Genomic DNA, 27799 nt, shown 5'->3' on the forward strand with positions numbered 1-27799 from the left:
ACTGGGATTTGGGGAATCAATGTGAATATGGGGGGACATAATTTTATTTATAGGCTCATTTTTACAGCGTGACCATGAAACCAAGGGGTGTGCTTGGGGTCCTTAGCGATGATTGTCTATTCAGTTTTCTTAATTCACCTGACTCTTGACTTGACCCTCTGGGATCAAGTTTTGACCTTCTGAGAACTAGTTTTCTTGTTTGTAAGACTGCAGAAACTTTAGTGAGCAGTCCCTCAAGCACACTACTTTAAAAGAGTGTATCTTGGCCTGGGCAGAGACAGCTCTGAGCGGTGGTGAGAATAACTGTAGGCCAAGTCTCGAGTCCTTCCACTAAACCACTCTGTACAGGGCTGGGGGCAGACATGCCCGACCCCTCATCAAAGAGCAGAAGATCAGAGGTGGTGCCAGTCCTCAGGTGGAAGGCGTAAAGGGGAGGCCTGCTCAGGAGGCGATTGCAGGAGGAACCAGGCAGCCTCCTCCAATCTCCGGGAAGTCCTCTCCAAGGCCCAGTGAAGGGCACACAGGGGGCCTGGCTAGAAGCTCTCGTCCTCTGCACGTTGAGGTCTGGTACATGCAGATCTGCAGGGACCAGGCAACTTGGCTCCTCCGTGACCATGGCCAGGCGCAGCTGTGGTGCTGCGGTACCCTCTTCCTTCCGGGTCTTTCTCCAGGAGCACCAGAGACCCTGAAAGGCCTGGCTAGCTATTTGGAGTTTGGGGACCTTAAATGCCAGTCGACAGCCACTTTCACAGTGCACAAGACGCACCCCATTTTCTGAGGACACTGTCCAGAAAAGTGTGGGGTAGAAAGTGGTAACTCAGATCATGCTTTACATGAGCCTGGGGAGGAATCACCTGACTGGGAGGCCCTCCAGGAAACATGAGGAGAACTGATGCTTTTGGATCCGTGTCCTCGTGTTCACCCCTATACTATGCATCCAGCTCCTTAAATGCAACCCAGATCAGTCTGCATTAGGCTGCAATGTCTGTCCAAGAGTCACAGAAAAAGGTCTGCAGGACAGAGGGCTCTCCCAAGTCTGAGCTCCTCTCATGCCCCAAACCTCCTCACTTTCCTGCAGAAACCTTCAGTCCTGGCCTAGGTCCCAGTCCTCGGAAGCAATGCTGTGACCCCTTGGCTGATCAACTTGAGTTGGTAATGGGCTCTGTACTCTTGAGAAAATTTTAGCACATGCCTTGAAAAGGGCGTGGTGTTGCTGAATTTTATGATTATGGTCTTTCTTTCTTTTTCTCTCTTTTTTTTTTTTTTTTTTTGCTTCCCCCTTCACTAAATTTAATGATAAATTTGAGGAAACAGGTCTCCAGCACATAGTTTTCTTCTTGGGAATCCCTTCCCTCCCCTCCCACACAGGCGTTTTGTCAAGAATTGCTTCCACCCTCAAGTGTTGGCAACATCCCTGCAGCTCCGTCAACAAGGATGACAGAAGAGCAAGAGCAGATGGGTGGGTGCTGACCCCCTGATTGTGGAGAAGCCAGCCCACCGGCGGGGATGGGCGGACCCAGTTCTTTACCCAGAGAACCGAATGTTGCAGCACTCTCCTGCTAGCGCACGCGAGAAGTCCTAGATTCTGTTGTTACTAGAAGAGTTCATTCTCTGTGATGGAGAAGCCCCAGAGTGGGTCTGCCTCCTTTGAGGTCAAATTTGTTGTTTCAAACATGTTACCAATTAGTGGATTCAAATAACAGAAGGTTACCTTAGTCGCTTTGGTGTTCTTTGTGGCTTATCCTCTAAGATTAATTCAACTTTTCTTTGAAAATTTACCTATATTGGTTTATTTGGTGGCAGTAGACTATGGGTGAGGGCTTTCCTGGTGACTCAGATGGTAAATAATCAGCCTGCAATGCAGGAGACCTGGGTCAGGAAGATGCCCTGAAGAAGGGAATGGCTATCTAATCCAGTATTCTTGCCTGAAGAATTCCATGGACAGAGAAGCCTGGCAAGCTACAGGCCATGGGTTGCAAAGAGTCAGACTCGACTGAGTAACTCAGCACAGCATCACAGCCGACTGTGAGTGTAGTTGAGAGAGGTGAAGTGACAGTTAGCATCTTATGGGGCCAGGGTGCCAACCCCACCTCCACTTCCCTCATGAAAACCAGGGGAGGTGGTCCCCAGCCCCCAGGATGATGCGAATGAGAGGGAACAGTGTCATCTGCACAGAATGGCTCCGGGCTATGGTGGACACATGGAACATGGTAACAATAATAGGTCATTATTATAGCATCCTTACAAGTCTCTTTTCCATGCTGACTTTTCCATGGAAGTCTCTTTTTCATGGACTTTCGTGTCTTGAAGTCTTTGGTGATGTCACTCTCTGTTTTGATGTATTAAGCTTATGAGAAAATGATTTTTTTTTCTGAGGCTGAGGGAATCCAAGCTGACAGCATCATTAGCCAGCATGCCCATCTTCATGGCCCTTGTGAGGGTTAGTGCTGCCCTGGCCCCACCAAGTGCCCTTTCAGAGTCCTGGGAACCACTGGGGTGCTGAGTCTCCTAAGTGTGACTCCAGGGTCTCCTGGTTAGGGCATAGGCTGTTACCTAACCAGCTCCCGGACAGTAGGTGGGGTAAGTATTGTCATGGCTGTTAAATGTTTTGTGTCAACAAGAGCATTATTGATATTTTTAGTAAGCGAACGGGACATGGGGCACTTTGAAGCTTTGCCTGTGGTGTCAGTGTTCAGTTCCACAGCCCTCGAGGTTAGTGATGACCAGATGGTGGCTGGCTGATGCCACTCTGGTGTACCATGAGTCCCAGGTCTGAACACTCCTGCGTGCCAGATATCTGGAAAGCTCCACTACGACCTGAGATAATTGCTATGCCAATTCCTGGTTAAGAAATAGATCAGAAGATAAGACCTACACTTTTGTGAGGGGCTTATGCCCCACTGCTCAGGAAATGTGTAGGAAAAAAGAGGTCAGCTTGAAATATAAAAGCATTCTGCCAGCTTAATATGAATGATGGAAATGAGATTTCGCATTCTTTGGGACAATCCACTCTTTTTTAGCTCCCTTAGTAAATAATGATCTGTGGTAGGGGACATTATAAAAGTTTTTGACATTTCAATAAGGTAATTTTCATTTTCTTTGTCTTTAGAAAGCATACTTTCTAGCTATAAAGAAAGCCATTGTCTTCTTCAACTTAAAATTTTGCTGTTTAAGATACACTATATTTGCAAAGAATGAAAATTTTATACCTTGTGCCCAGAAGTTAATATCATCTGTGCTGATCTTACAGGATTGTGGTCAACTTACTCATGGGCTTAACTAGAAATGCAACTGTTTTTCCAGCTATTCTGATTTTGATGGTGTTTTCAGTACTGTGATTTCTTAGTGTTGACTGTGTTAAGATATCTCTGTACAGTCATGAATGAGGAATTAACCAGCAGCTGTTTTCTTTCTTCATAAGGATGACCAATTTGCTCCTCTACCCACCAGTACAGCATTAGTCAGGAGCATTAGTCCTGACCTCTCTCAACCAGCAGAAGGGAGAGTGCAAACATTCCCCATGACCATGGTCTGTTTCTCTCTTCCAGCCACGCAATGATGGACCTACTGGTTGAACTTTGCCTTCAGAACCACCTGAATCCTTCCAACCATGCCCTGGAGATCCGGTCTTCAGAAACCCAACAGCCTTTGAATTTTAAGCCAAATACTTTAGTTGGGACCTTGAATGTGCACACCGTATTTCTGAAAGAAAAAGTTCCTGAAGCGAAGGTTAAGCCTGTTCCCCCTAAGGTGCCTGAGGTCAGTAGCTCGGGAGTCCGTGTGTCACATGAGGATGTTTGCAGTTCCCTGGGACCGGGGTACTGCAGGTGGAGAGGAGGGGGCCACTGGAGTCCCTCCTGTCTAAGTTACACATGCCATGGCTGAGATTTCCACTTTCATGGTAGGCAAAGTTAGGCCCTAAACGGAGTTTTAGCAGACCTAAGTTCACAGCTTTGAATAATGCGCATTGTGTAACGCTGCTGCTTTAGATGTCAAAAAAAAAAGGACCCACTCTAGAGCAGAGCCATCCATCAAAGCTTTCTGCAAAGATGGAAATGGTCTATAATTCTGCTCCCTGCAAGCTAACAGCCCCTGATTACATATAGCCACTGAGCATGTGAAATGTAGCTAGGATGATCAAAAAACTGAGCTTTGCATTCCTTAAAGTTAATTGAAATAGCACAAATAGCCAATGTCTACCCTACTGGACTAGTCCTAAAGGTTCCAGTAGAGTTCTGGAGGCCTTCCTCTCCATAGCAGAGATTGGAATATGTAGAAGATTCTAAGATCTTCTCCAAGAAAGGAAATAGAAGGGGATTCCCTTTTGAAAATCTGATGTTAGAAATACTTATTCCTTGTACTTGGAGAATATTTTATGTATAGGTTTCAGGCTTTTGCATATTGATTAAAGATAACTTCATCTGCTTACTGTAGTTTTTAATAAGGCTTTTATCCTTTATCTCCAATGAAAAATAATGCTATTTCATTCTTTTAGATTATTGAACTATCTCCCAAATTTCCTTAGTTTTAAACATGGTACTTTGGCCAATAGGTCATGTCTTCTAGGTTTAGATAATTAATAACTTTTAATTGGTGCCATCTCTAGGTGGCTCAGTGGCAAAGAATCTGCCTGCCAACGCAGGAGACACAGGAAACTCAGACTCAATCCTTGGGTCAGAAAGATCCCCCAGAGAAGGAAATGGCAACCCACTCCAGTATTCTTGCCTGGAAAATTCCATTGACAGAGGAGCCTGGCAGGCTACAGTCCATGGGGCTGCAGAGTTGGACACGACTGAGCATGCACACACACACACACACACACATATTCTGAGTTTCCCCTAATTTTTCAATTAAAATCAATATTTGAGGAAATTCCTTTTATATTCTGTGGCTTTTCTTACCTTCCTGAACCCTAGCTGCAAATTCCAGGTGCAGGTGAGCCCGGAGTTATATAGGAGTTCAATTTGAGAAGCATGGAAAAGATTCATGGTTCCATCTTTCCTTCTAAAATTCATGAAACCCCGGGCTCGGATTGGAAGGGAGTGTGAGACCTGTGTCATTCAGTCGGTACTCCTCAGAACTTTAGAACCATGTGGTGACCAGTAAAGACCAAACAGAAGCTGGCTCTGCATGAACCGCAGCCTGCTACAGCTGTCGATGGGCCATTCGATCTGTAGACACTTAGGATCAGCTTTAGTCAGACTGACTTTTCTCTTTCTGATTATAATATCTATCAATATTGTTATATGCCTATTATATTTATACATCTCTATTTTTCTAGCTTAAATATGTGTGTGCAGTGCATATTTATGAAAATTGATTTATATGTTAACATTATAATATATATGAATACATTTATGTGGGTATTTTAGCTTCTTAAATGAAAATTTGATATTGCAACCCCATAGACTGTATCACTCCAGGCTTCTCTGTCCTTGGAATTCTCCAGGCAAGAATACTGGAGTGGGTAGGTATTCCTTTCTCCAGAGGATCTTCCCAACCCAGGGGTCAAACCCAGGTCTCCTGCATTGTAGGCAGATTCTTTACCATCTGAGCCTATATATTTTTCTAGCTTAAATATATGTGTGTAGTGTATATATATGTCAACATGATACTAGATAGAAATATATTTATCTGGGCATTTTAGCTTCTTTAACAAAAATTTGATTTTTTGTGATTTTTTTTCCTTATCTTGGATTGTTCACCATAGGTCCAAACTATTTCCCTTTAGAAAATACTTTAGTGCCTTGTGCCCGGGTCTGTTTAGAATCCTTGAAAGACAATATGTGTGTTAGATTCCAAACTGGGATCCTCTCTGCTGCCCGTTTCCCCCTTTCATTCGCAGTTTGTTCATTAGCAAAAGAGAGGGAAGGTCAATTTATTGTTCTAGACATTTACAATTCCCTATTCAATCTGCTGTTTTCCCCCACAACCCAGTGACTCTTGGAAGACCTTGACCCAAAGGAAGTGTTGCCCTGCTCCGCTGCAGTGTAAGCAGAGCTGTGGGAAGATGTGCTCATGGAGTTCTGCCTGCTGTGTTTTCCAGAAAACGGTGCGTCTAGTGGTGAATTACCTGCGCACGCAGAAGGCGGTGGTGCGCGTGAGCCCCGACGTGCCCCTGCAGAGCCTCCTGCCGGTCATCTGCGCCAAGTGTGAGGTCAGCCCAGAGCACGTGGTGCTCCTCAGGGACAGCGTGGCCGGTGAGGAACTGGAGCTCTCCAAGTCCCTGAGCGAGCTGGGGATACAGGAGCTGTACGCCTGGGACAACAAGCGAGGTGAGGCCTCCTTGGGTCTTCGATGCGGTACCACTGACGCTCTGCCCGTGTGCCCTCACGCAGAGCGATGCGGAGGCACGTTTGCAGGCATCTCCAGTTTGGTCCAAACCAGAGCGGGAGTGGGTGGGAAGTAAAATACACAGATTGTAGTTATACCTCTTTCCCCCAGTAGTGCATGCTCAGCCGCTTCATCGTGTCCGACTCTTTGAGACCCTATGGACTATGACTCAGCAGGCCCCTCTGTCCATGGGATTCTCCAGGCAAGAATACTGGAGTGCGTTGCCATTTCCTTCTCCATTCCCCCCTGCAGTGAGCATACCCATTACCCCTTTTCTCCTGTGAGCTTCCATGAAATATGTAGAAAGGGGAAAGATGAGAACACTAGGGTTTTTGTTCTGAAAGAACTTCTCAGAAACCACATGTGAACCTTGTTCTCCTGGATTTCCTTTTCAGTTGCCATTAAATACTCCCAAGTCTCATGCATTGCTCATGATCGAGACCAGTTGCAAAATTCCTTCTCACTTGCTCACTCTGTCACTTTAGTTGTGTCTGACTTTTTGCCTCCCCATGGACCGTAGCCCTTCAGGCTCCTCTGTCCATGGAATTTTCCAGGCAAGAATACTGGAGTGGGTAGCCATTCCCTTCTCTAGCGGATCCTCCCAACCCAGGGATCGAACCCAGATCTCCTACACTGCAGGCTGATTCTTTACCACCTGAGCCACCAAGGAAGCCCATCTTGGGAGAGGTAGAACCTAATACCTGGGAGAAGCATTTAAAACCAATCTCTGCATTAAGGAGTGGGCCCGGCGAGACTGTGGTCTTCCGGGAACGTGGGTGAGGCAGCAAGAGGGGAAACTCCCCCAAGTCTCAAGCTCCCTTTTCTGATACCCACGCAGGACAGGACACACTGCTGCACCAGGAGAAATAGCTACCCCAGCCCCAAATCCCCCTCTTCTCTGCCTTGGGCACCCTCCCAGGGACCCTTGCCCTATGGCCCTGGCAGCCTTCCCAGAAAATAAAGGATCATCTCCTGGCTTGGGGGGGTGGTGTGCTGCTCCTGGGGCCAACATCCCTTTTGTCTGGACCGTAGTGTGCCCTGTGGGCTGTGAAATATTTTATTAGCATCCCCACCATGTGCTTCCCTCCCGCCCTCCTGGCAGTCAGACATCTGAGTAGAGAAGAGAACATTCTTCTCCATGAGGAGCCCTTTCCTTTGCTCCTCTGGGGTTTTACCACCTCCCAGCCAGCAGCTGCTTGGGGAAGGGTGACAGCCTTGGGCCGGAGATGTGTCCCAGGCAAGGCCTGCTCTGCCCTGGAAATCCTGGTGGTGGCAGCTGGAGAAGACAGAGGCTTTGCTGCCACCTGCCTCCAGGATGGTGTTTAGCAGCCAGGCGGTGGCAGGATTCTGGGGGATTGAGGTCAGTGATGTAGGCCTGCTTTGCACTTGGCCTTTTCCCTTGGGGCATGGATAGCCGCAGGCCTTGTCAGGTACTGCTGAGGTCAAGAAGCCTGTCTTCACTCTCTGTTGCCTGCCTTTTCCAGTTCTTCTGACCAAAACGAAGTCGGAGCCTTCCCTGAGCTGTCGAGGTACCGTCAGCCCAGCACTGCCCTGCCAGACTGCACTTTGCATGGCTCTGGGCTGGGACAGTGGTGCATGGAGTGACTTGAGGGGAGGCAGGGTGACATGCTGGGGGCGTCTGGCCAGGCTGAACTGAGGCTGTGACTTGGTTTCTTGACTCCCTGGTTGGATAAGAGAACAGTGTTCCCTGCGTGAGGATTTGCTGTGTGGTTCTGATTGGTGAGAAAAGAAGGATGTCATTGTAGAAAATGGGCCCTTTATGAACACAGAATTTGAGTGCAGAGCAGATGTCCATGCTGCACCCTTCTTACCTGTCCTTCCCTGGCCTCAGGGTCTGTCCTGCCCGCTGCAGAGATTGGGGCAGTGTGGATTGTGAAGTCTGACCTTTTCTGTCATAGACAAATATGGAAGTGATTAGTCCAGATTTTGCATTCATTTCTTATAAATTGTATATACTTTATGTATTATATTTATTATAAATAGATATGTATTATATTTAATAATACATATAATCATATGCATGAACATATTTACATAGACATGTAGGTACACACACATATTGAGATTTATATAAACCTTTTGGACTATACACACACTCTAAGAGGATCATTAAAATTACGAGTGTTCATATTTTACAGAAATTTCTGTCCACGTTTGTTAAAGTGTTTAACAATAGACTTCACTTCTAGAAAAAGATAATGCAAAAAATCCCTTGACTTTGGTCTGCAGCCACAGTCTGGGTGTCATGAGTGAGAGTGCTGTGGCCTCAGCCACCCCTCATATTCCTCATGTTACCTCCTCCATCATACGCTGCCGATTAATGCTGCAAATAGAGGGAATCTCTTTTAAGAAACACCATAGACATCTCTCCAGAGAAGACATGGATGGCCAACAGGCACGTGACAAGCAGTTCCACGTCAGGAATTGTTAGAGAAATGCAAATCAAAACTGATCAGAGTGGCCATAGTTTAAAAGTCTACAAATAATAAATGCTGGAGAAGATGTGGAGAGAAAGGAACCCACCAGCACTGTTGGCAGGAAGATATTGGACTGGCCAAAAAGTCATTCGGGTTTTTTTTCTGTAACATCTTATGGAAAAATTGAAATGAACTCTTTGGCCAACCCAATAAATTGGTGCAACCACTATGGAGAACAGTGTATAGATTCCTTGAAGAACTAAAAACATTGCCATATGATCCTACAGTCCCATTCCTGGACCTATACCTGGAAAAGACAAAAACTCTTAATTCAAAAAGATGCTTGCATCCCAATGTTCACAGGAGCAGTATTTATTTTAGCGAAGACATGGAAACAACCTAAAGGTTCATTAACTTTTGAATGGGTAAAGAAGATATGGTAACAATGGAACATTACTCAGCCGTAACAAGAATGAAATGCCATTTGCAGCAATGGGGATGAACTTGCAGATTACCTTACTAAGAGAAGTAAGGCAGACAAAGACAAGTATCATATGATGTCGCTTGTGTGTGAAACCTAAAAAAAATGATAGAAATGAACTTATTTACAAAGCATAAATAGCCTCAGAAACATAGAGAATAAACTTAACAGTTACCGAAGAGAAAAGTGGGGGAGGGATAAATTAGGAGTTTAGGGTTAACATATACACACTACTGTATATAAAATAGCAATAAGGAAAAAAATAGCAACAAGGATATACTGGATAGCACAGGGAAGTATACTCAATATTTATAATAACCTATAATGGAAAACAATCTGAAAAGAGTGTCTATGTATACATGTATCTCTCTACAGATACATATGTATATGTATAACTGAATCACTTTGCTTTACACATGAAACTAACACAGTATTGTAAATCAACTATAGTCCAATCAGAAAAAGCAGCACCATGAATAGATAGTTGTTTTGAACAGAAAGTGCCTGTATATGAAGGCTTTGTCAGTTCTGAGTGATTGATGTTGGTATACCATCTATCTGCAAGCGTGGAAAAGCTGGATTAGAGCTATTACGACTGTTCTTTTTGGCCCCATACCTGGTGGTCCTGTGATGAGGATGGGCCCTTACAAGCGTGTTGTTTTCATGCAGTGCAGACCTGGTTCCCCTTGCTGACGGCTGTTCTGTTTCCACATCCAGAAGAGTGGATGTTTCAGAGGAGCCAGTCCTCAGGGGTCCCTGCTGCATGCTCCATCCCTCTGCATCCCTCAGCTCACCTGTATCACCTTCTAAATCATTCTGATGTTTCCAAACAGTATGTGCTTTAAGGATGAAGTATGTCCTCCCCACACTTGCATTCATATTTAAGTCTTAGTAAATGAGAATACATCAAAATAAAATAAATTCCACACTCAAATTGTTATACACTTAGAGCGATGGATTCAGGCTCCTAGATGATGAGGATTTTCCCCAGGCCTGGCGAGGCACCGCGAGGAGCTTTGGCTGATCGGAACACTGTCAGGAGAGCCAAATGCTCCCACTCTGTTCTCCATATCACCCTTCCCCCAGTGCCTGCCCGCCGCACACCTCACCGGAGGCTCCATCAGTCCAGAGGCACCGACATTAGACAGTCTGCCTGCGGCTCAGCTCAGAGCCAGACAGCTGGGGGCTGCAGTCTCTGAGGCCCCGAGGGGCGGCCCTGTGCGGGATGGCCAGAGCCTCTATCCTGGGACTGGTGACCCGCCACTGCCCCATCCAGGGAGAGAAATGAGAGGCTCCGTTTTGACCCGGTCTATGGTGGTGAGGTTGGCGTAACAGCCTGTGTGCCTGTGATATGGTTCTTGCTCGCTCAACTCTCAGGCACTGTCATATCCTGCACTTTGCACATCTGGTCACAGAGCAGTCAGTTCTAGAAACAGCTTAGATGGGTGGGCTTGGGAGGGAGGTGGGAGGCAAGTTCATGTGGGAGGGGACATGGGTAAACCTATGAGTGATTCATGTTGGTCTTTGATAGAAACCGAGTGGTTTCTGTCAGTTCTGTAGAGCAATTATCTTTAAATTAAAAATAAACAAATTTAAAAACACACACACACATGTTGGTGCATACTGTTGTTCACATACAGTTTCACTCTGTACTACAGAATATATTAGTATAGGCTCTGTGCCTAACAAAGGGTTTGATGCAATTAACCATGAACCCCATGTGCACATGCATATTGGGGAAATGCATGCCTCACTGCTGAAGCTGGTATCCCTGCTGGTTTGGTTGTCATGTGGTGTCAGGCTGCTGATGGGCTGGGCTGGAGCTGCCTGCATGCAGCTGAGAGGGCTGACCCTTGTGAATAAGATGGGAGCTTTTGCCACTGACAGAATGCAGGAATCCAGGGGCTTGGTTTTTGCTTCATTGTGAAGACGGTACTGTGTAAATGCATGTTACAGGGGCACTGATTCCATGTTGGCCTTCTCTACTTGGAATATGGAATTCTAGGTTAGCAGATGAGCAGTTCATTGATGTTTACCTGGCTCGGGTTAGTATCTCAGTGGCAGAGTTTCTGAAATCCAGTCCACATGCTGCCAGTGGACTGGCGGCCTATCCCTCAGCACTTGGCGGTGGTGTGGATTATTTCATTTTTCGGTTCTTCTGCATCACCTCATGTCTTCTCCTCTGGTCATATCTGTGTCTTAGAAGAAAAGAACAGATGAGTTGATGACAAGGGCTGGAGTGGCCTTCAGAGTGTCAGCAGATGAGTGGATAATGGTCAAAGAGGTCGTGGTGGCACTGAGTGTGCCAGGCTCAGTCTGCAGATGAGTATAATGGGCCCAGAGCAGGCCTGCAAACAGTGCCCTTAACTGCAGATGAGTATACTGGGCCCAGAGCAGGCCCGACCACAGCACCTTTCACTGCAGATGAGTATACTGGGCCCAGAGTATTCCTACACCACAGCGCCCTTAATTGCAGATGAGTATACTGGGGCCGGAGCAGGTCTGCAAACAGCACCCTTAACTGCAGATGAGTATACTGGGCCCAGAGCAGGCCCGCACCACAGCGCCCTTCACTGCAGATGAGTGTACTGGGGCCAGAGCAGGCCCGCACCACAGTGCCCTTCACTGCAGATGAGTGTACTGGGCCAGAGCAGGCCCGCACCACAGCGCCCTTCACTGCAGATGAGTATACTGGGCCCAGAGCAGGCCCGCACCACAGCGCCCTTCACTGCAGATGAGTGTACTGGGGCCAGAGCAGGCCCGCACCACAGCGCCCTTCACTGCAGATGAGTGTACTGGGCCCAGAGCAGGCCCGCACCACAGCGCCCTTCACTGCAGATGAGTGTACTGGGCCCAGAGCAGGCCCGCACCACAGCGCCCTTCACTGCAGATGAGTGTACTGGGCCCAGAGCAGGCCCGCACCACAGCGCCCTTCACTGCAGATGAGTGTACTGGGCCAGAGCAGGCCCGCACCACAGCGCCCTTCACTGCAGATGAGTGTACTGGGCCCAGAGCAGGCCCGCACCACAGCGCCCTTCACTGCAGATGAGTGTACTGGGGCCAGAGCAGGCCCGCACCACAGCGCCCTTCACTGCAGATGAGTATACTGGGCCCAGAGCAGGCCCGCACCACAGCGCCCTTCACTGCAGATGAGTGTACTGGGGCCAGAGCAGGCCCGCACCACAGCGCCCTTCACTGCAGATGAGTGTACTGGGCCCAGAGCAGGCCCGCACCACAGTGCCCTTCACTGCAGATGAGTGTACTGGGGCCAGAGTATGCCCGCGCCACAGCGCCCTTAACTGCAGATGAGTATACTGGGGCCGGAGCAGGTCTGACCACGGCGCCCTTAACTGCAGATGAGTATACTGGGGCCAGAGCAGGCCCGCACCACAGCGCCCTTCACTGCAGATGAGTGTACTGGGCCAGAGCAGGCCCGCACCACAGTGCCCTTCACTGCAGGTGTGTATACTGAGGTCAGAGCAGGCACACACCACAGCGCCCTTATCTGCGGCTCCCCTAGCTCTCAAGTGCAGTCGCCACAGCTTAGGCACCCAGGGTGAGGGTGCTTTTTGAATGCAAGGTGCTGGCCCCATCCCAGAGTCCCCCATACGCGGGCCTCTTTGGCCCCAGGCCCCAGGGACGCTGCTGCGGGTGGTGCCGCCTCACCCTGGAGACCACAGCTCGTGACTCTGTCGTCAGCTCCCTCCTGGGCTCTAGTGCCCTCACCTAGAACCTGAGCGTGCCCATTCTTGCTTGACAAACCCCAACAAAGAAAACTCCAGGAAAAGGAGAAGATGGAGTGTTTAGAAGTCAAGAATAAAAAAGCATAATAGAGGAAAAACGGGACCCTAGAGAATGAAGTGAAAATGGAAAACATCCTGGTTGATGAAAAGGAAGGAAAATCCAGGCCGTGGGTCATATGGGGGCCTGATGTGGCTGTATCAGACGTCCCCAGGTAAACCAGCGCTGTTCCTCCAAGTTCTGGAAACCAGTGGGTCCTCCGAGCAGGGGAGCTGTTGATGTAGTTTATTTAGCTTGCATCTTTGACCACCACCCCCATAATTCCTAAAGCAGGTGTTCTGCACAGATGTCTCAGTCACGAGAGCTCTGCTGTCCAGTCTGATGGTCACAGCCAGCTGTGGTTGGCAGGCACCTGACTTGTGGCCAGTCTAAGCTGGGAGCACTGTGCCATGCATACTGCATTCTGAAGGCTTAGTACCAAAATGAATATGACAGCGCATTAATAATTACACATGGATTATGTGATGGAATGATAATACTTTAGATCTCTTGGGTTAACTAAGACATGTAAAAATTAATTTCATCTGGTTCTTTGTGATGCATCTACTAGAGAATCTAAAATTACCTATATCATCCGTTTGTTTTTCTGTACACAGTACTGCCCTAGAACTTTTGAATTTCTTGGTGTTTTTTTTTTTTTAAATATCAAAGATTGTCAAAACATTTAGTAATTTCATAAACCCAACTGGAGGTTTTGAGGTGGCTCAAAATGCTTTGAAAGAAGTAGTTGAAGGTTTTATGTTGATTGCAGCCATGAAATTAAAAGACGCTTACTCCTTGGAAGGAAAGTTATGAATAACCTAGACAGCATATTAAAAAGCAGAGACATTACCTTGCCAACAAAGGTCTGTCTAGTCAAGGCTATGGTTTTTCCAGTGGTCATGTATGGATATGAGAGTTGGACTATAAAGAAAGCTGAGTGCGGAAAAATTAATGCTTTTGAATTGTGGTGTTGGAGAAGACTGTTAAGAGTCCCTTGGACTGCAAGGAGATCCAACCAGTCCATCCTAAAGGAGATCAGTCCTGGGTGTTCATTGGAAGGACTGATGCTGAAGCTGAAACTCCAGTACTTTGGCCACCTCATGCGAAGAGTTGACTCATTGGAAAAGAACCTGATGCTGGGAGGGATTGGGGGCAGGAGAAGGGGATGACAGAGGATGAGATGGTTGGATGGCATCTCCGACTCGATGGACGTGAATTTGGGTGGACTCCAGGAGTTGGTGATGGACAGGGAGGCCTGGCGGGCTGCAGTTCATGGAATTGCAGAGTCGGACACGACTGAGTGACTGAACTGAACTGAACTGAAGAATGAAATAAAAGTCTAAGAGTAGAGTAAAACAAAGAAGCATTTGTAGAGATTTTTTAAGTGTTTAATCTCTTGTTTCATATGCTGAAAATAACTTAGTACTTCTATTTTTTTCAGAAACCTTTAGAAAATCTTCACTCAGCAACGATGAGACAGACAAAGAGAAGAAAAAATTTCTGGGATTTTTCAAAGTTAATAAAAGAAGCAATAGTAAGGTAATTGTTTACATACACATATGATTCTATGTTCTGTACAGAGTTTTTTGAGATGTTTGTCCTCTGCCTATCTTGGAATTTTTCTTAATATATGTAAGCATATTAATCCCTTCAGGGAAAAGGGAGCATGTCATGTCAGTATGCACTGAAATGCCTGCCCATACCCTACACTTGACTCCTAAGTGGTCTTGGGTGGTGGTGTTCTGTTTACTGACAGAACGTGAAGCCATGAGCCTTCTCTGTTGGTACCTACACAGTCCTGATAGGAGGCTGAAGCTAAGTAAACATCCTCTGGATGGATGGATGAGTCAATGTGTGGTATAGGTTACATTTACACAAAGATCCCCTTCTCCAGGGGATATCCCCCCATGGAATGAACCTGGATCTCCCACATTGCAGGCTAATTCTTTACCATCTGAACCACCAGGGAAGTCATAATACAGAGAACAAAAAATGAAGACAAAATCATCTTGGAAATTCTCAAGTCATATATGCCTTCTAACTACAAAGAAAGGAAGTGCTTGTGATGCTATTATGTTAGGTTTAAAAGGTTTATTTTGTTGTGTCAAGTATTTTCTCCTCAATAGTAGATGACATGAGAAAAAGAACTGTTGTGTGGAACGTTAGCATTTAACCCACCAGCTGGGTTTGGAAGCGTCGACCATCCACAGAGCATTAGAGGAGGTGTGAGGAGGGTGAACACAGGTTGGTCCCGAGCCTTCTCTTCCGATCATGTGGACCTCTGAGTCTGTGCACCAGCCTGCCTGGGTCTTGACCTTCCAGAACCCATGTGGCTGATACAACCATTACCCCAGGTCCCAGTGAGGATGCTGGGGCACAAAGAAATAAAGAAACTTGCTCAGAGTCCAGGAGTTAGATCCTGGGTCGGCTTTGGTTCACCGATGCAAGCTTAGTGAGCAGATTGGGTGGAAGCTTGTGGCCAGAGAGAGCTCGGGAGTTTCTCCCAAATCCCAGCTCATTGGTTTTAAGAAACATTGCAGTGTATTGTTTTCCATGCGTGTGTACCTGCTAGGTCATTTCAGTCGTGTCCGACTCTTTGCAGCCCTGTGGATCACAGGCTCCTCTGTCCGTGGGATTCTCAGGCAAGAATACTGGAATGGGTTGCCACACCCTTCTCCCCTTCTCCAGGGGATCTTCTGGACCCAGGGATGGAACCCAAGTCTCTCACGTTTCCTGCCTTGGCAGGCTTGGATTTTACATCGTGTTAGTTTGTGTTGTGCAGCGGAAGTGAACCAGCTGTGTTTACACACACACGCCTCCCTCCCACGCCCTCCTGCATGGGGGACCTAGCTGAGCCTGTGGGTCATCACAGGGCACCAAGCTGAGCCCTCCATGCTATAGAGCAGCTTCCCGCCAGCCAGCTGTCTTACACCTTGTTTAGTTGTTAGGCCATGTCTGACGCTTACGGCCCCCTGCACTGTAGCCCACCAGGCTTCTCCATCCTTGTGATTTTCCCATCAAGAATACTGGAGTGGGGTGCCACGTCCTCCTCTAGGGGATCTTCCCTACCCAGGGGTCGAAGCCACATCTCCTGCTTGGCAAAAAGTTGGACACGACTGAGTGAGTAAGCGCGCACACCCCTGCTTGGCGGCGGGTCTTGGCCGCTGAGCCCCCGGAGAAACCTGGTAGGGTGCATATGTCAGTGCGACTCTGTCTGTCCACCTCCTCCTTCCCACGCTGTCCACACATCCATTCCCTATGTCTGCGTCTCTGTTCCTGCCCAGCAAATAGCTTCATCGGTACCCTTTTTCTAGATTCCATATATGTGTGTTAATGCACAACATTTCTCTTTCTGACTTGCTTTACTTAGCTCATTGCTCTTGATCTTCTGATGCTTTGATTGTGGTTTTGTGGTTCTCTGTCATTACTGACTATATGTGTTTACCCCACGTTTCCATGTGTCCTTTGAAAATCTCTGCTTCCTGTGTGCCTCTGCTTAAGATCTTTGAGCCCTCCCTACCCCATCCCTGTCCGCCTGCTCTTCCCGCCTCCCTTATCCTTTCCTTTTCTGCCAGAATTACTTGAAATTACAAATTCAGGGTTTCCCATGTGAATTTCCCTTAACTCTATAAATGTTGGGTTTCTGATACCTGACATCTTTTTAAAAAAATTTTTTTTAAGTACAGTTGGTTTACAATGTTGTGTTAATGTATGCTGCACAATAAAGTGATTCAGTTACACACGTATATATTTTTTCATATTCTTTTCCATCATGGTTTATCACAGGATATTGAATGTAATATGTCTGTGAGTCAGTTTCTTTTTCATAGATATGTTGATTTGTATCATATTTTAGATTCCACAAAATAATAGCGTATGGTATTTGTCTTTCTCTGCCTGGCTGACTTCACTTGGTGTGATAATCTCTGCGTCCATCCACATTGCTGCAGATTTTGTTCTTTTCGATGGCTGAGCAATATGGCCCCTGACACTCTGAGGTCCGTTTGCTGGGACTGCAGGCAGGGCTGTCCTGCTTGGTCCTCACAATTCTAATCCACAGTAAATCTACCCTGTTCTCACACTGAACTCTCAAAAGAGTCCTTCTTCTTGTGTCTTGCTACTTTTGATAGATGAAACTGCAAGCAAAACCAATAAAAAAAAAAATCTAGAAATGCCTTTGTTTTAAGCAGAATAAGAGCCTAAAACATACAGACAGTCTTGGCCTGATGGACTGGCAGGATTCTCTGTAAGAGGCTGAAAGACCTGTGAAAGTGTCCCAGATGACAAGGAAGCCTGGTCTGTGGGTCCCAGGGGTTCTGTCTCTGCCGTACCCCACATTTCCTCAGTCTTGGGCTAACTAGAACTGTTTTTCCTTTCTCAGGCACTTCATCTTTCTCATTTATTTATTTTGTTTTGTGCTTAACTTCTCTTATTCAGCCATAACCTTACTAGATTATTTGTTGTTTGGGGCATTCGCTTCTTCCTTCCTTGCTTCTCTCTGTTTTTATTGTTTGAGCTGCTATGCTAAAAGTAGCTTCCTTTAATCTGCTATAAACCTGATGAGAGAGGTAGGATCAACCCCATTTTACAGGTAATGGCACCTGAGCTGCGCACTTTCAGTGAATCCTGGTGTTCAAAGTTGCCCAAGTTCAGACTCACCTATCTTTCCAGAGCCTAGCTCTCATCGCCCACACATTGCACATGCCTGACAAGCCTGAGTCTCAATTTTTCTACATTAAGAACAAGAGGGTTTTGAGTAAATCATTTTTAAATGGTTTCTAAAATCCTGTGATGCCAGATAGTCTCCTAATGTCTGAGAAGAGAATAGTAAGAATGGTGACATTTAAAGCTAAAGTGAGTCTTCCCTTATCTGCTTAAAGGAAAACAATATGCATCTGTGTGTATAAAATCTCTTATAGAGAATGTATTTAAAGGGATATCATTTTGGCTAAATTTAATGAGGGCAAATATCTTTCCTTGCTTTAAAATTTAAATTTAATTTTAACTTAAATGTTAAAATTTAACATTAATTTAATTTGTTAATTTAATGTAAATGTTAAAATTTAATTTTAACATTAAAAAAATTTAATGTTTCTGATGTGATAATTTTTTGTATCATTTTTGCATTGTTTATTCTCCTAACCCAGTGCTTCTGAAAGATACCTTAGAATCACCTTGAGATCTAGTGTAACCGCTGGATTCTTGGGTCACGCCCCCAGAGATCCTCATTTGAGAGGGTAGGTGGGGCCTGGAAGCTGTATTTTCCAGTGCTCCCTGGTGATTCTCTGGCTGGAGCTCACCGCACCATCCAGATCAAGGGAAACTTTCTTTTACACAATGAAGTGGCATGTAATTATTGTTCACCTTTTACGGGTAGAGAGAGAGATATTTGGTGAGTTTCCATGTATGCCCAATGAGCAATGCCATGGTAAACTGAATTTAAAACATAGACATTCTCAAAACCCTACTTAATTGCCTTGAATATTCATTAAAGGACTGATCCTGAAGCTCCAATCCTTTGGTCACCTGATGCAAAGAGCTGACTCACTGGATAACACCCTGATACTGGGAAAGATGAAAGGCAAAAGAGGGGGTTGCCAGAGGACAAGGTGGTTGGGTGGTGTCACGGACTCAACGGACATGAGTTTGAGCAAACTCCAAGAGATAGTGAAGGACAGGGAAGCCTGGCGTGCTGCAGTCCGTGGGGTCTCAAAGAGTCGGACACAGCTTAGCAACTGAACAACATCATCATCTCAGATCCATTGCTGTTTTCATGTTGCATAACTTTCTAAGAAAAAGAGCTGTTTTGGGGAAAAAGAAAAAAAAATCTATACTCACGAGTCATGGATTTCAAAATTGTTGTTTTCAGATCCATGAGCACTGATCAGGGGTTATTTTAGAACTTTCAGGTTCTTAGCTGAGGGTCATGGCCTTGGATTAGAACTGTTCGTGCAGATGTTGCTGCCTCGTGGAATGGCCAGGCCAGCGTGTTTTGCTTTAATAATTGCTAAGAGTGACTGTTGCGTGTGATCCTGCTCTCACCTGGAGATGACTTGGGGCCTACTTGTGTTCCAGGCCGAGCAGTTCGGGCAGCCTGGGGTGGACAGCCGTGAGGATGCCTCCACGTCCACACTGGGGAGGGGTTCAAATGTGAGTACTGACACCCAGGGGGGCTTCTGGCAGCCTCACGCTACCTTCCGGGAAGAAAAATTAGGAACTGGCCTAGTTGTTTTTTGTTTCTTGGATTTTTCTAGTCTAGAAAGATGCATGAAGCTTCATGTAGCTTTTAGTTGCCCGTTGGTACCTTCAGAAAATGAGGAATGTGTTAGTCTCCACATGTGCTGGTTTCCACTTCTCCTGCCCCAAACAGCATGGTGGGATGGATCCTCTGTTAAAATAACTGAGCCACACCATCTGGAACCACTTCCTTTCATTCTTAGGAGCAGCTGATGGTTTTGGGGTCACAGAGCCCTATTTCCTAAATTCTGCAAGTATGCATTGAAGGAATTTTTAAAAAACCATTGGTGCCCTCACATTTCAAAATGAGCATGTAGAAAGCTTCTTCATAATTTTAAATGCTTGAAAGAGAAAAATTCATAGTGTCCTATAAATATTGATGTTTCAAATATGTCTAATAAAGTTTGATACAATCACATAGACAAATTCTTCTATAACAAGAAAACATTTTGCATTATTATTCTTTTTCTTGATTTAATACTTCCATGCCAGTCCCCATGTAAAATTACTTTACAATATTGTAGTGGTTTTTGTCATACACTGACATGAATCAGCCATGGATTTACATGTATTCCCCATCCCGATCCCCTCCTCTCACCTCCCTCTCCACCTGATTCTTTTTTTAAAATATAATGTTTGAAGGTATCTCTCCTAAAGGAACATATATGTAGAAATTAAATAGCATATATGAAAATTTATAATTATAAAATATTATATACATGTAAAGGAGTATTATAATTAAGTATGATATGGTTACTGAAATTGTATAAATTATTTTTAGAAAATTTAAGTGAGTCAAAATGACCAATTTGACATCATACTCTTGTTTTCATTTGTGTTATATTTTTCAGAAGCTGGAGGTTAGAATTACATGTGTCATAGCTACTGATTTTACTAACGTGTTGATCTGGACTAAGGAATAGCAAAGGTGACTTTTTTTTAATTGAGATATAATTGACCTATAACATTATATTAGTTTTAGGTGCACAGCATAATGATTTGATACATGTATATACTGGATTAGCCAAAAAGTTCATTCAGACTTTTTCATAAGATTAGTTACTATTCATCTACCAAAAAAAAAAAAAAAAGAATTGCAACTGTGGTCATAGATGTCACAAGCACTTTCTAAATCTATATCATCAGTAAGTTTTGAGGAAATTGACCTTGTCAGTTTTTACTCACTTTTGCCAAAACAGCATTTTTTAGTCATTAAAAAAAAATCTCATCCCAAACTTTGTCTATTTTTGTTAGGATCTTAGCTATATAGATTTAGCCCATTTAATTTATTGAGACCATCTGCCATATTAACTAATTAGTGAAATAGGCCCTTATTGTCCAACTGAAAAGCCAAGTCACATTTACTTTGGATTAAAAAAAGTAATATTCTTAATTTAAGTAAATGTGTTCATCCTCATGACAGTTATCTAAAGGTAGCTATATGTTCTCAATTTCTCACACATCTCTTTAAAACATAGAAGTTTGATATCCAGGACTTGAAGCTCTTTCCCCTTTTAATCCCTATGTTTTAAGGCTGTGAAAATCAGCTGTCAACTCTCCTGACAACCAAATCTTACTGGTTTCCAATAAAAAGAAGGATTTGACTCATGGGGGGAACACAGCCTGGGCTCGAACCCAGGGTGGCCACCGCTCATCCATAAAAATGCCTGTGACCACTATTCTCATCTGACCCCAAATCAGCCTGAATGCAGTTGTGTCACGACCTTTAAGACGAGCTGTGTGCTCTTAAGCAAGCCTCTCCCTGCCGTAACCACACCACCAGTGCTGCTGCTTCGCTGTAAAGCGGACTTCAATCCACGGCGGCTCTCTAGTCGCTAAGCCATGCCCAGCTTTTTGCAGCCCCAGAGTCTGTCGCACACCAGCTTCCTCCTGTCCATTCTCCAGGCAAGAATGCTGGAGTGAGTTGCCATGCCCTCCTCCAGGGGATCAGCCCAGGGATCGAACCCACATCTCCCGCATTGACAGGCAGGTTCTTTACCACTAGCACCACCCAGGAAGCCCCCCCACACAAAAGCAGAGTTGTGCAAATAGAAAGATGGGCCACATTCTTAGCTATGGAGACTCAACATTATTGTGTTGCAGGTTTTGTTGCAGATCGAAGTGAGGTGATTGCACAGAGTAGTTTAAGGGAAGTGGGAAGAGCGTTTTATACATATATGGATGGTCTCTAGGATTTTTTTTTATTTCATTTTTAAAATTACAGGTGAAAAAGAAATAAAATTACAGGTGACTTTTTACTAGAAATGAAAGTCAACAACTGAGTTTCTATAATGTGCAGATTAATTATTGGCCTGGAAATAAGAGTTTACTGGCTTTGAAGCCCTAGGGCAAGACAGCACTTGCTAAAATGATGCAGGTCAAAGAGGACGATGCTCACAGCTGCCGCCACCTGCCTGATGTACCAGGCCTGCACTTACTTCCACGATCTCCGTTCTTCCTCCCCACATCACTATAAATAAGAGCAGCCTTCCTTATCCAGAGGCAAAAATTTCCAGCTTCCAAAAGCCTAGTGGCTGATCAAATCTGTTGATGTCTGTTTATGTTTATCAATATGTTTTATGTTCATATTTGTTATTTCTATGTCTGTGATATCTTGTCTGTGTTTGAGATTACATTCTCCTCGATCAAGCATGTTGCTGATGTGACATTTCTTAAGATCACAGTTCCCCTTTTTATAAATCTCCCCCAAGCTCTTGACTCCTAACTGGGCACCGACATCTGCCCTCAGGGTGTGGAGCTGACTTCATTCCTGGGCAGCAGAGGGGCCTCTCTGCCTCTCGTTACTCATCTGTTTGATGGGCATAACACCATCCAGCCTGCAGCATCTTTGTAAGGGTTAGCAAGTATAGAGTTCAACTAACACCTTTAAGGAAGCATTTTGAAATGGTGAGTAAACTGGATGGGAGCTTTATTAGAAAACTTCCAGATGTTATTGTTTATTTTTCCTTGAGAAAATGCAACTGGTTTCTTATATTTGTAACCTGAAGAGCTGGAAGAGATTAGATCTGCATTTTAAAAATTATCCTAATGTATGTGAATGGCCAAAGTAATCAGGTCTTTCCTGGAAAGATTAATTTCATGTAAACTAATATTTACTATATTCCAAGATATATCTTCATTTTCTTAATCAAGGATCCTTGCATCTGAGTGGACATAACCACCTCACAAATAGTTTCAAGCAGTTTTCCTGGATTTGACATTTTCAGGGAAACTGGTCCTTCTCTGTGCCTCTGTGGAACCCACAGACCTAGCCCCCAAGACACACGGTGGGGATGTGGTCAGTGTCCACTGCACGTGACTAGTGGTGAGGTAGGAATGGCCCTGGGGTCTCTGTCTACGTCCTCTGCCCTTTTTCTAAGCACGTAAATAGCAGGATGAACTCTGCATGGTGATGGAAGAAGGCACCTGATCTCATTTGTAATTCAACACACAGAAATGCCACACATGCAGAAACACTGCAGCGTCTGATACGGTGGCAAATGACGCTCTGATGTAGGAGGAAAGGGACCTGAGTTCCTATCCTGGTTTTGTTATCAACTCTGCGACTTTGGGCAAATTGCAAAATGAACTGTAGTGATGGCCGTTTATCAGCCCCTCAGTTCAGTTCAGTCGCTCAGTCATGTCTGACTCTTTGCAACCCCATGGGCCTTCATTTAAATGCTGTAAATTTGACCAGTCTAAAATGATAACAAATGAACTTACTTACAAAACAGAAAGAGACTCACAGACTTATAAAACGAGCTTATGGTTGCTGGGGGGAAGGGATTGTTAGAGAGTTTGGGAAGGACAGGTACACACTGCTATATTTAAAATGGATAACCAACAAGGACCCACTGTATAGAACAAGAAACTCTGCTCATTGTTATGTGGCAGCCTGGATGAGAGAGGCGTTTGGGGGAGAGTGGACACATATATCTGTGTGGCTGAGTCCCTCTAGTGTTCACCTGAAACTATCATGACATTGTTAATCAGGTATACCCCATAAAAAAGAAAAAGTTTAAAAGAAAAAATATATGTATCAGCTTGAACCATACCAGATACACTTAAGTTATAAAATCTTTTGGGGAATGATTTTAAAAAGCATTGATTCAATTAAAGAAGAAAAAAAAAAAAAAGCCAATTCCTCTGGGGCCGTTTCCCCTGTTCAGGCAGTTACAGAAATCCTCCATCACTCCTGGAGTCCCTTGGAGGCCCTCACGGTGTTCCAAAGTGATTCTCCATCCAAAGCTTGAATAAGCTGTCGAAGTCGAGGTTGAAATGTCACCGTTGGCCTGAATGGAGGCAGCTGCCATATTACAGTCCTGCCCTTGGGAACCCAGAAGTTGAGAAGGTGCCCATCAGTAATGTGAAACTTTCAGAAAAACTTATTAAAAACTATGCTGTAAAGCAAATTCCGTAATGTGGTGCCAGAGTCCCGTACTTTTCCCATATCCTCCCCAGCTTGCCCAGGCCTGTTCAAAATCCCATCCCTAGTTGTAAGAGCTGGCTCCTCCAAGTGTGTGTTGAGTCAGATCTGCCACAAGAGGGCAGTATCTGCACAGGTACAGTGAGTCCTGTAACCTCCCAGCTAACAGTCGCTGTTTTCCTGAGCATTCCCCAAGTCAAGAGGAGAAAGCATCCTGAGTGGGAAGCCACGTTTGGGATGTAGAACTAATTTTTGTTGTAAATTCATTTTGAAGAGAGATTTGACAGTCTCTAGCATGTTTCGAAAGTGTTCTGTGTTCAGAATTACAAAATACGCAGCATGCGGGAAAGTTTGCAAAGTGCAGGGGGACGTCACGCGGAAGGCGGACAGCCCAACCCAATGCGTGTCGCTTTGCCTCCTGAGCCCCTGGCGCCTGCACTCCGACAGGGAGAGGTGTGCTCTTTTCACTTTTCCTGCAGCAGCATCGTGTCATTCACAGTTTGCTCTGGTACAGCCATGGTGTCTCAGTTTTTTAAAGGTGGTGTGATCGTCCAGGAAGAGGGGAAAGCGCGGCTTTAGCTTCTGGACTCTGACGTTAGCACACACAGCTCTGACCTTTATGCTCACCTGCCCTGCGTGCGCAGTGGGTTTGTGGCCCTCGACCCCACGGCTCCCAGGAGGGTTACGTGAGCCTGACACCCGGGCGCAGGGAGGCGTACGTGGCTGACGCTCGCTGCGCTGCTGGACTCTGCTCCCTTCCTCGTTCCTTTCTTGGCAACTGTGAGAAATGCGAGGGTCCTCTTCGGCTCAAAAGCCCATTTTCATTTGGGGGATTTTCCTTATAAAAGGGACTTGCGAAGGTATTAGGGAATCAGAGAGTGAGACACTTTTATGGCTTTCAGGACAACATATGTTAGTTACTGCGTGGTTTCTCCAAAGGGTAGTGCCATCAGCAACAAATCGGTCATTGTAGCCGCCCAGGTTTTCATTTCTAATCCGGGTGTCTTGGGTAGGAAGCTCCTCTCAGACAGTAGAAAGGACACAGACCCAAAAATGTAATTTATTTATTTATTATTTTTTTAAATTTTTTTTTCCAGTGGGTTTTGTCATACATTGACATGAATCAGCCATATAGTTACACGTATTCCCCATCCCGATCCCCCCTCCCACCTCCCTCTCCACCCGACTCCTCTGGGTCCTCCCAGTGCACCAGGCCCGAGCACTTGTCTCATGCATCCCACCTGGGCTAGTGATCTGTTTCACCATAGATAATATACATGCTGTTCTTTTGAAACATCCCACCCTCACCTTCTCCCACAGAGTTCAAAAGTCTGTTCTGTACTTCTGTGTCTCTTTTTCTGTTTTGCATATAGGTTTATTGCTACCATCTATCTAAATTCCATATATATGTGTTAGTATGCTGTAATGTTCTTTATCTTTCTGGCTTACTTCACTCTGTATAATGGGCTCCTTTCTGGCTCACCTCACTCTGTATAATGGGCTCCAGTTTCACCCATCTCATTAGAACTGATTCAAATGAATTCTTTTTAACGGCTGAGTAATATTCCATGGTGTATATGTACCACATCTTCCTTATCCGTTCATCTGCTGATGGGCATCTAGGCTGCTTCCATGTCCTGGCTATTATAAACAGTGCTGCGATGAACATTGGGATGCACGTGTCTCTTTCAGATCTGGTTTCCTCGGTGTGTATGCCCAGAAGTGGGATTGCTGGGTCATATGGCAGTTCTATTTCCAGTTTTTTAAGAAATCTCCACACTGTTCTCCATAGTGGCTGTACTAGTTTGCATTCCCACCAACAGTGTAAGAGGGTTCCCTTTTCCCCACACCCTCCCCAGCATTTATTGCTTATAGACTTTTGGATAGCAGCCATCCTGACTGGCGTGTAATGGTATCTCATTGTGGTTTTGATTTGCATTTCTCTGATAATGAATGATGTTGAGCATCTTTTCATGTGTTTGTTAGCCATCTGTATTGCTTCTTTGGAGAAATGTCTGTTTAGTTCTTTGTCCAATTTTTTGATTGGGTCATTTATTTTTCTGGAATTGAGCTTCAGGAGTTGCTTGTATATTTTTGAGATTAATCCTTTGTCTGTTTCCTCATTTGCTATTATTTTCTCCCAATCTGAAGGCTGTCTTTTCACCTTACTTATAGTTTCCTTTGTTGTGCAAAAGCTTTAAGTTTCACTAGGTCCCATTTGTTTATTTTTGCTTTTATTTCCAATATTCTGGGAGGTGGGTCATAGAGGATCCTGCTGTGATTTATGTCAGAGAGTGTTTTGCCTATGTTCTCCTCTAGGAGTTTTATAGTTTCTGGTCTTACCTTTAGATCTCTAATCCATTTTGAGTTTATTTTTGTGTATGGTGTTAGAAAGTGTTCTAGTTTCATTCTTTTACAAGTGGTTGACCACTTTTCCCAGCACCACTTGTTAAAGAGGTTGTCTTTTTTCCATTGTATATCCTTGCCTCCTTTGTCGACGATAAGGTGTCCATAGGTTCGTGGATTTATCTCTGGGTTTTCTATTCTGTTCCATTGATCTATATTTCTGTCTTTGTGCCAGTACCATACCAAAAATGTAATTTAGAAAAATGACCCAAAGCTGCTTGGCACACGTATTTGCCCATTCAAAGTAGTTTTTAAAGTTTTTATGTTGTGCTCTCCAGTGCAAATCTGGAAACTGTCAGAGGAAGGTTTTGTTTTTAAAGCCTCAAGGAATTTTTTTCCAACGTACTGAATTCTTAAAATGGGAAAAATATACTCTAACTAGAGCCTGAAAGGTTGATTGAGGGGCCTCAGGCCAATACTTAGTTCTCATAGTGGGAAGAAGAAACAGATTTTTACCCTTTTGGCTGAGGATTTAATGTTTGTAGGAATGAGAAGTAAAGAGAGTTCCTTTTAAAATACCGATTTTCCTTATTTCCCTTAAAATATGAGTCCCTGTTTTTTTCCCCTAATTTCTGCATTTCTTTTGTGAGCCTCTGCTGCTCCTGGGTGGACAAGCACAAAACTGGAGAACCACAGTTGTCTTCACAGGGGTTGGTTGAGTTGGAGGTCTTCGAGTCACTTCTGGGACCAGACAGCAGAGAGGAGCAGACCCCTGTCCCTCCAAGCCCTTCCCTGCCTTGGGAAAGGCAGCTGCGTCATCACGGCTGAATCCCAAAGCTTGGGGCCCCTTTACTTCCTCTGTTCTCCTTGCTCCATCTGCAGTCCAGCTCAGATCCCCACCTGCTGCCTTCAGAGTACGGCCAAACCCCAGCATCTCACTCCTCCCGGGGGCCCCACTTCAGGTTCCTTTCTGGCCTCACTGTTTTGGCTGTAGATGAAACTCGCTTTAGAACAGACCCCCCCTTCCTCCCTACAGAGTAACAGTCCGTTTGAAGCTTTTATATTTTAATAAAATACAGTCAATGATTATATGTTCATAAACAGTGCACGATATGTATGCATTAGCAATGTATGTAATGATTTACTTTCCAGAGTCTGAATCCTTTTAAAATTCTATTGAAATGCAGTTAATTTACAATGTTACATTAATTTCTGCTGCACGGCAGTGATTCACTTATGTGCATTAGTCGCTCAGTCATGTTTGACTCTATGCGACCCCGTGGATTGTAACCCACCAGGTTCCTCTGTCCGTGGGAATCTCCAGGCAAAAATACAGGAGTGGGTTGCCAAGCCCTCCTCCAGGGAATCTTCCTGACCCAGGGATCAAACCCAGATCTCCTGCATTGAGAGCAGACTGTTTACTATCTGAGTCACAAGGCAAGCCTTTGTGATTCAGTTAAACCTGCATATTAAGCATACTCTTTCCCATTGTAGTTTATCCCAGGATACTGAATATAGCGCCCTGTGCCATACAGTAGGAGCTCGTTGTCCATCCACCCTGTATAGAATATCTTGCACCTGCTCATCCCAATCTCCCGATTTGTTCCTCCACCACCCTTTCCCCTGGGCAACCACAAGTCTGCTTTCTGTGTCTGTGAGTCTGTTTTGTAGACAAGTTCATTTGTGTAGCACTGTAAGTGCCACATATAGCTGATGTGACATTTGACTTTCTCTGTGTCACTTCAGTCAGTAATA

The 27799-nt window shown here is 45.0% G+C and overlaps 1 protein-coding gene across 3 annotated transcripts in view; it reads left to right on the forward strand.

The window, feature by feature from the left end:
- The window catches only part of COBL (cordon-bleu WH2 repeat protein), a 298749-nt gene that overhangs the window by 114915 nt on the left and 156035 nt on the right, over nucleotides 1-27799 (forward strand). For 2 of the 3 annotated variants that reach the window (XM_065938873.1, XM_065938874.1), the window contains exons 3-5: nucleotides 3549-3759; nucleotides 6047-6275; nucleotides 14477-14574. In XM_065938873.1, coding sequence (XP_065794945.1) covers nucleotides 3549-3759; nucleotides 6047-6275; nucleotides 14477-14574 — 538 coding nt within the window. Of the gene's footprint in view, nucleotides 1-3548; nucleotides 3760-6046; nucleotides 6276-14476; nucleotides 14575-19110; nucleotides 19186-27799 lie in introns of all 3 variants that reach the window. The other variant, XM_065938872.1, reaches the window with a different exon arrangement.

The sequence above is a fragment of the Muntiacus reevesi genome, chromosome 6, assembly GCF_963930625.1.
Source record: "Muntiacus reevesi chromosome 6, mMunRee1.1, whole genome shotgun sequence".
NCBI lineage: Eukaryota > Metazoa > Chordata > Mammalia > Artiodactyla > Cervidae > Muntiacus > Muntiacus reevesi.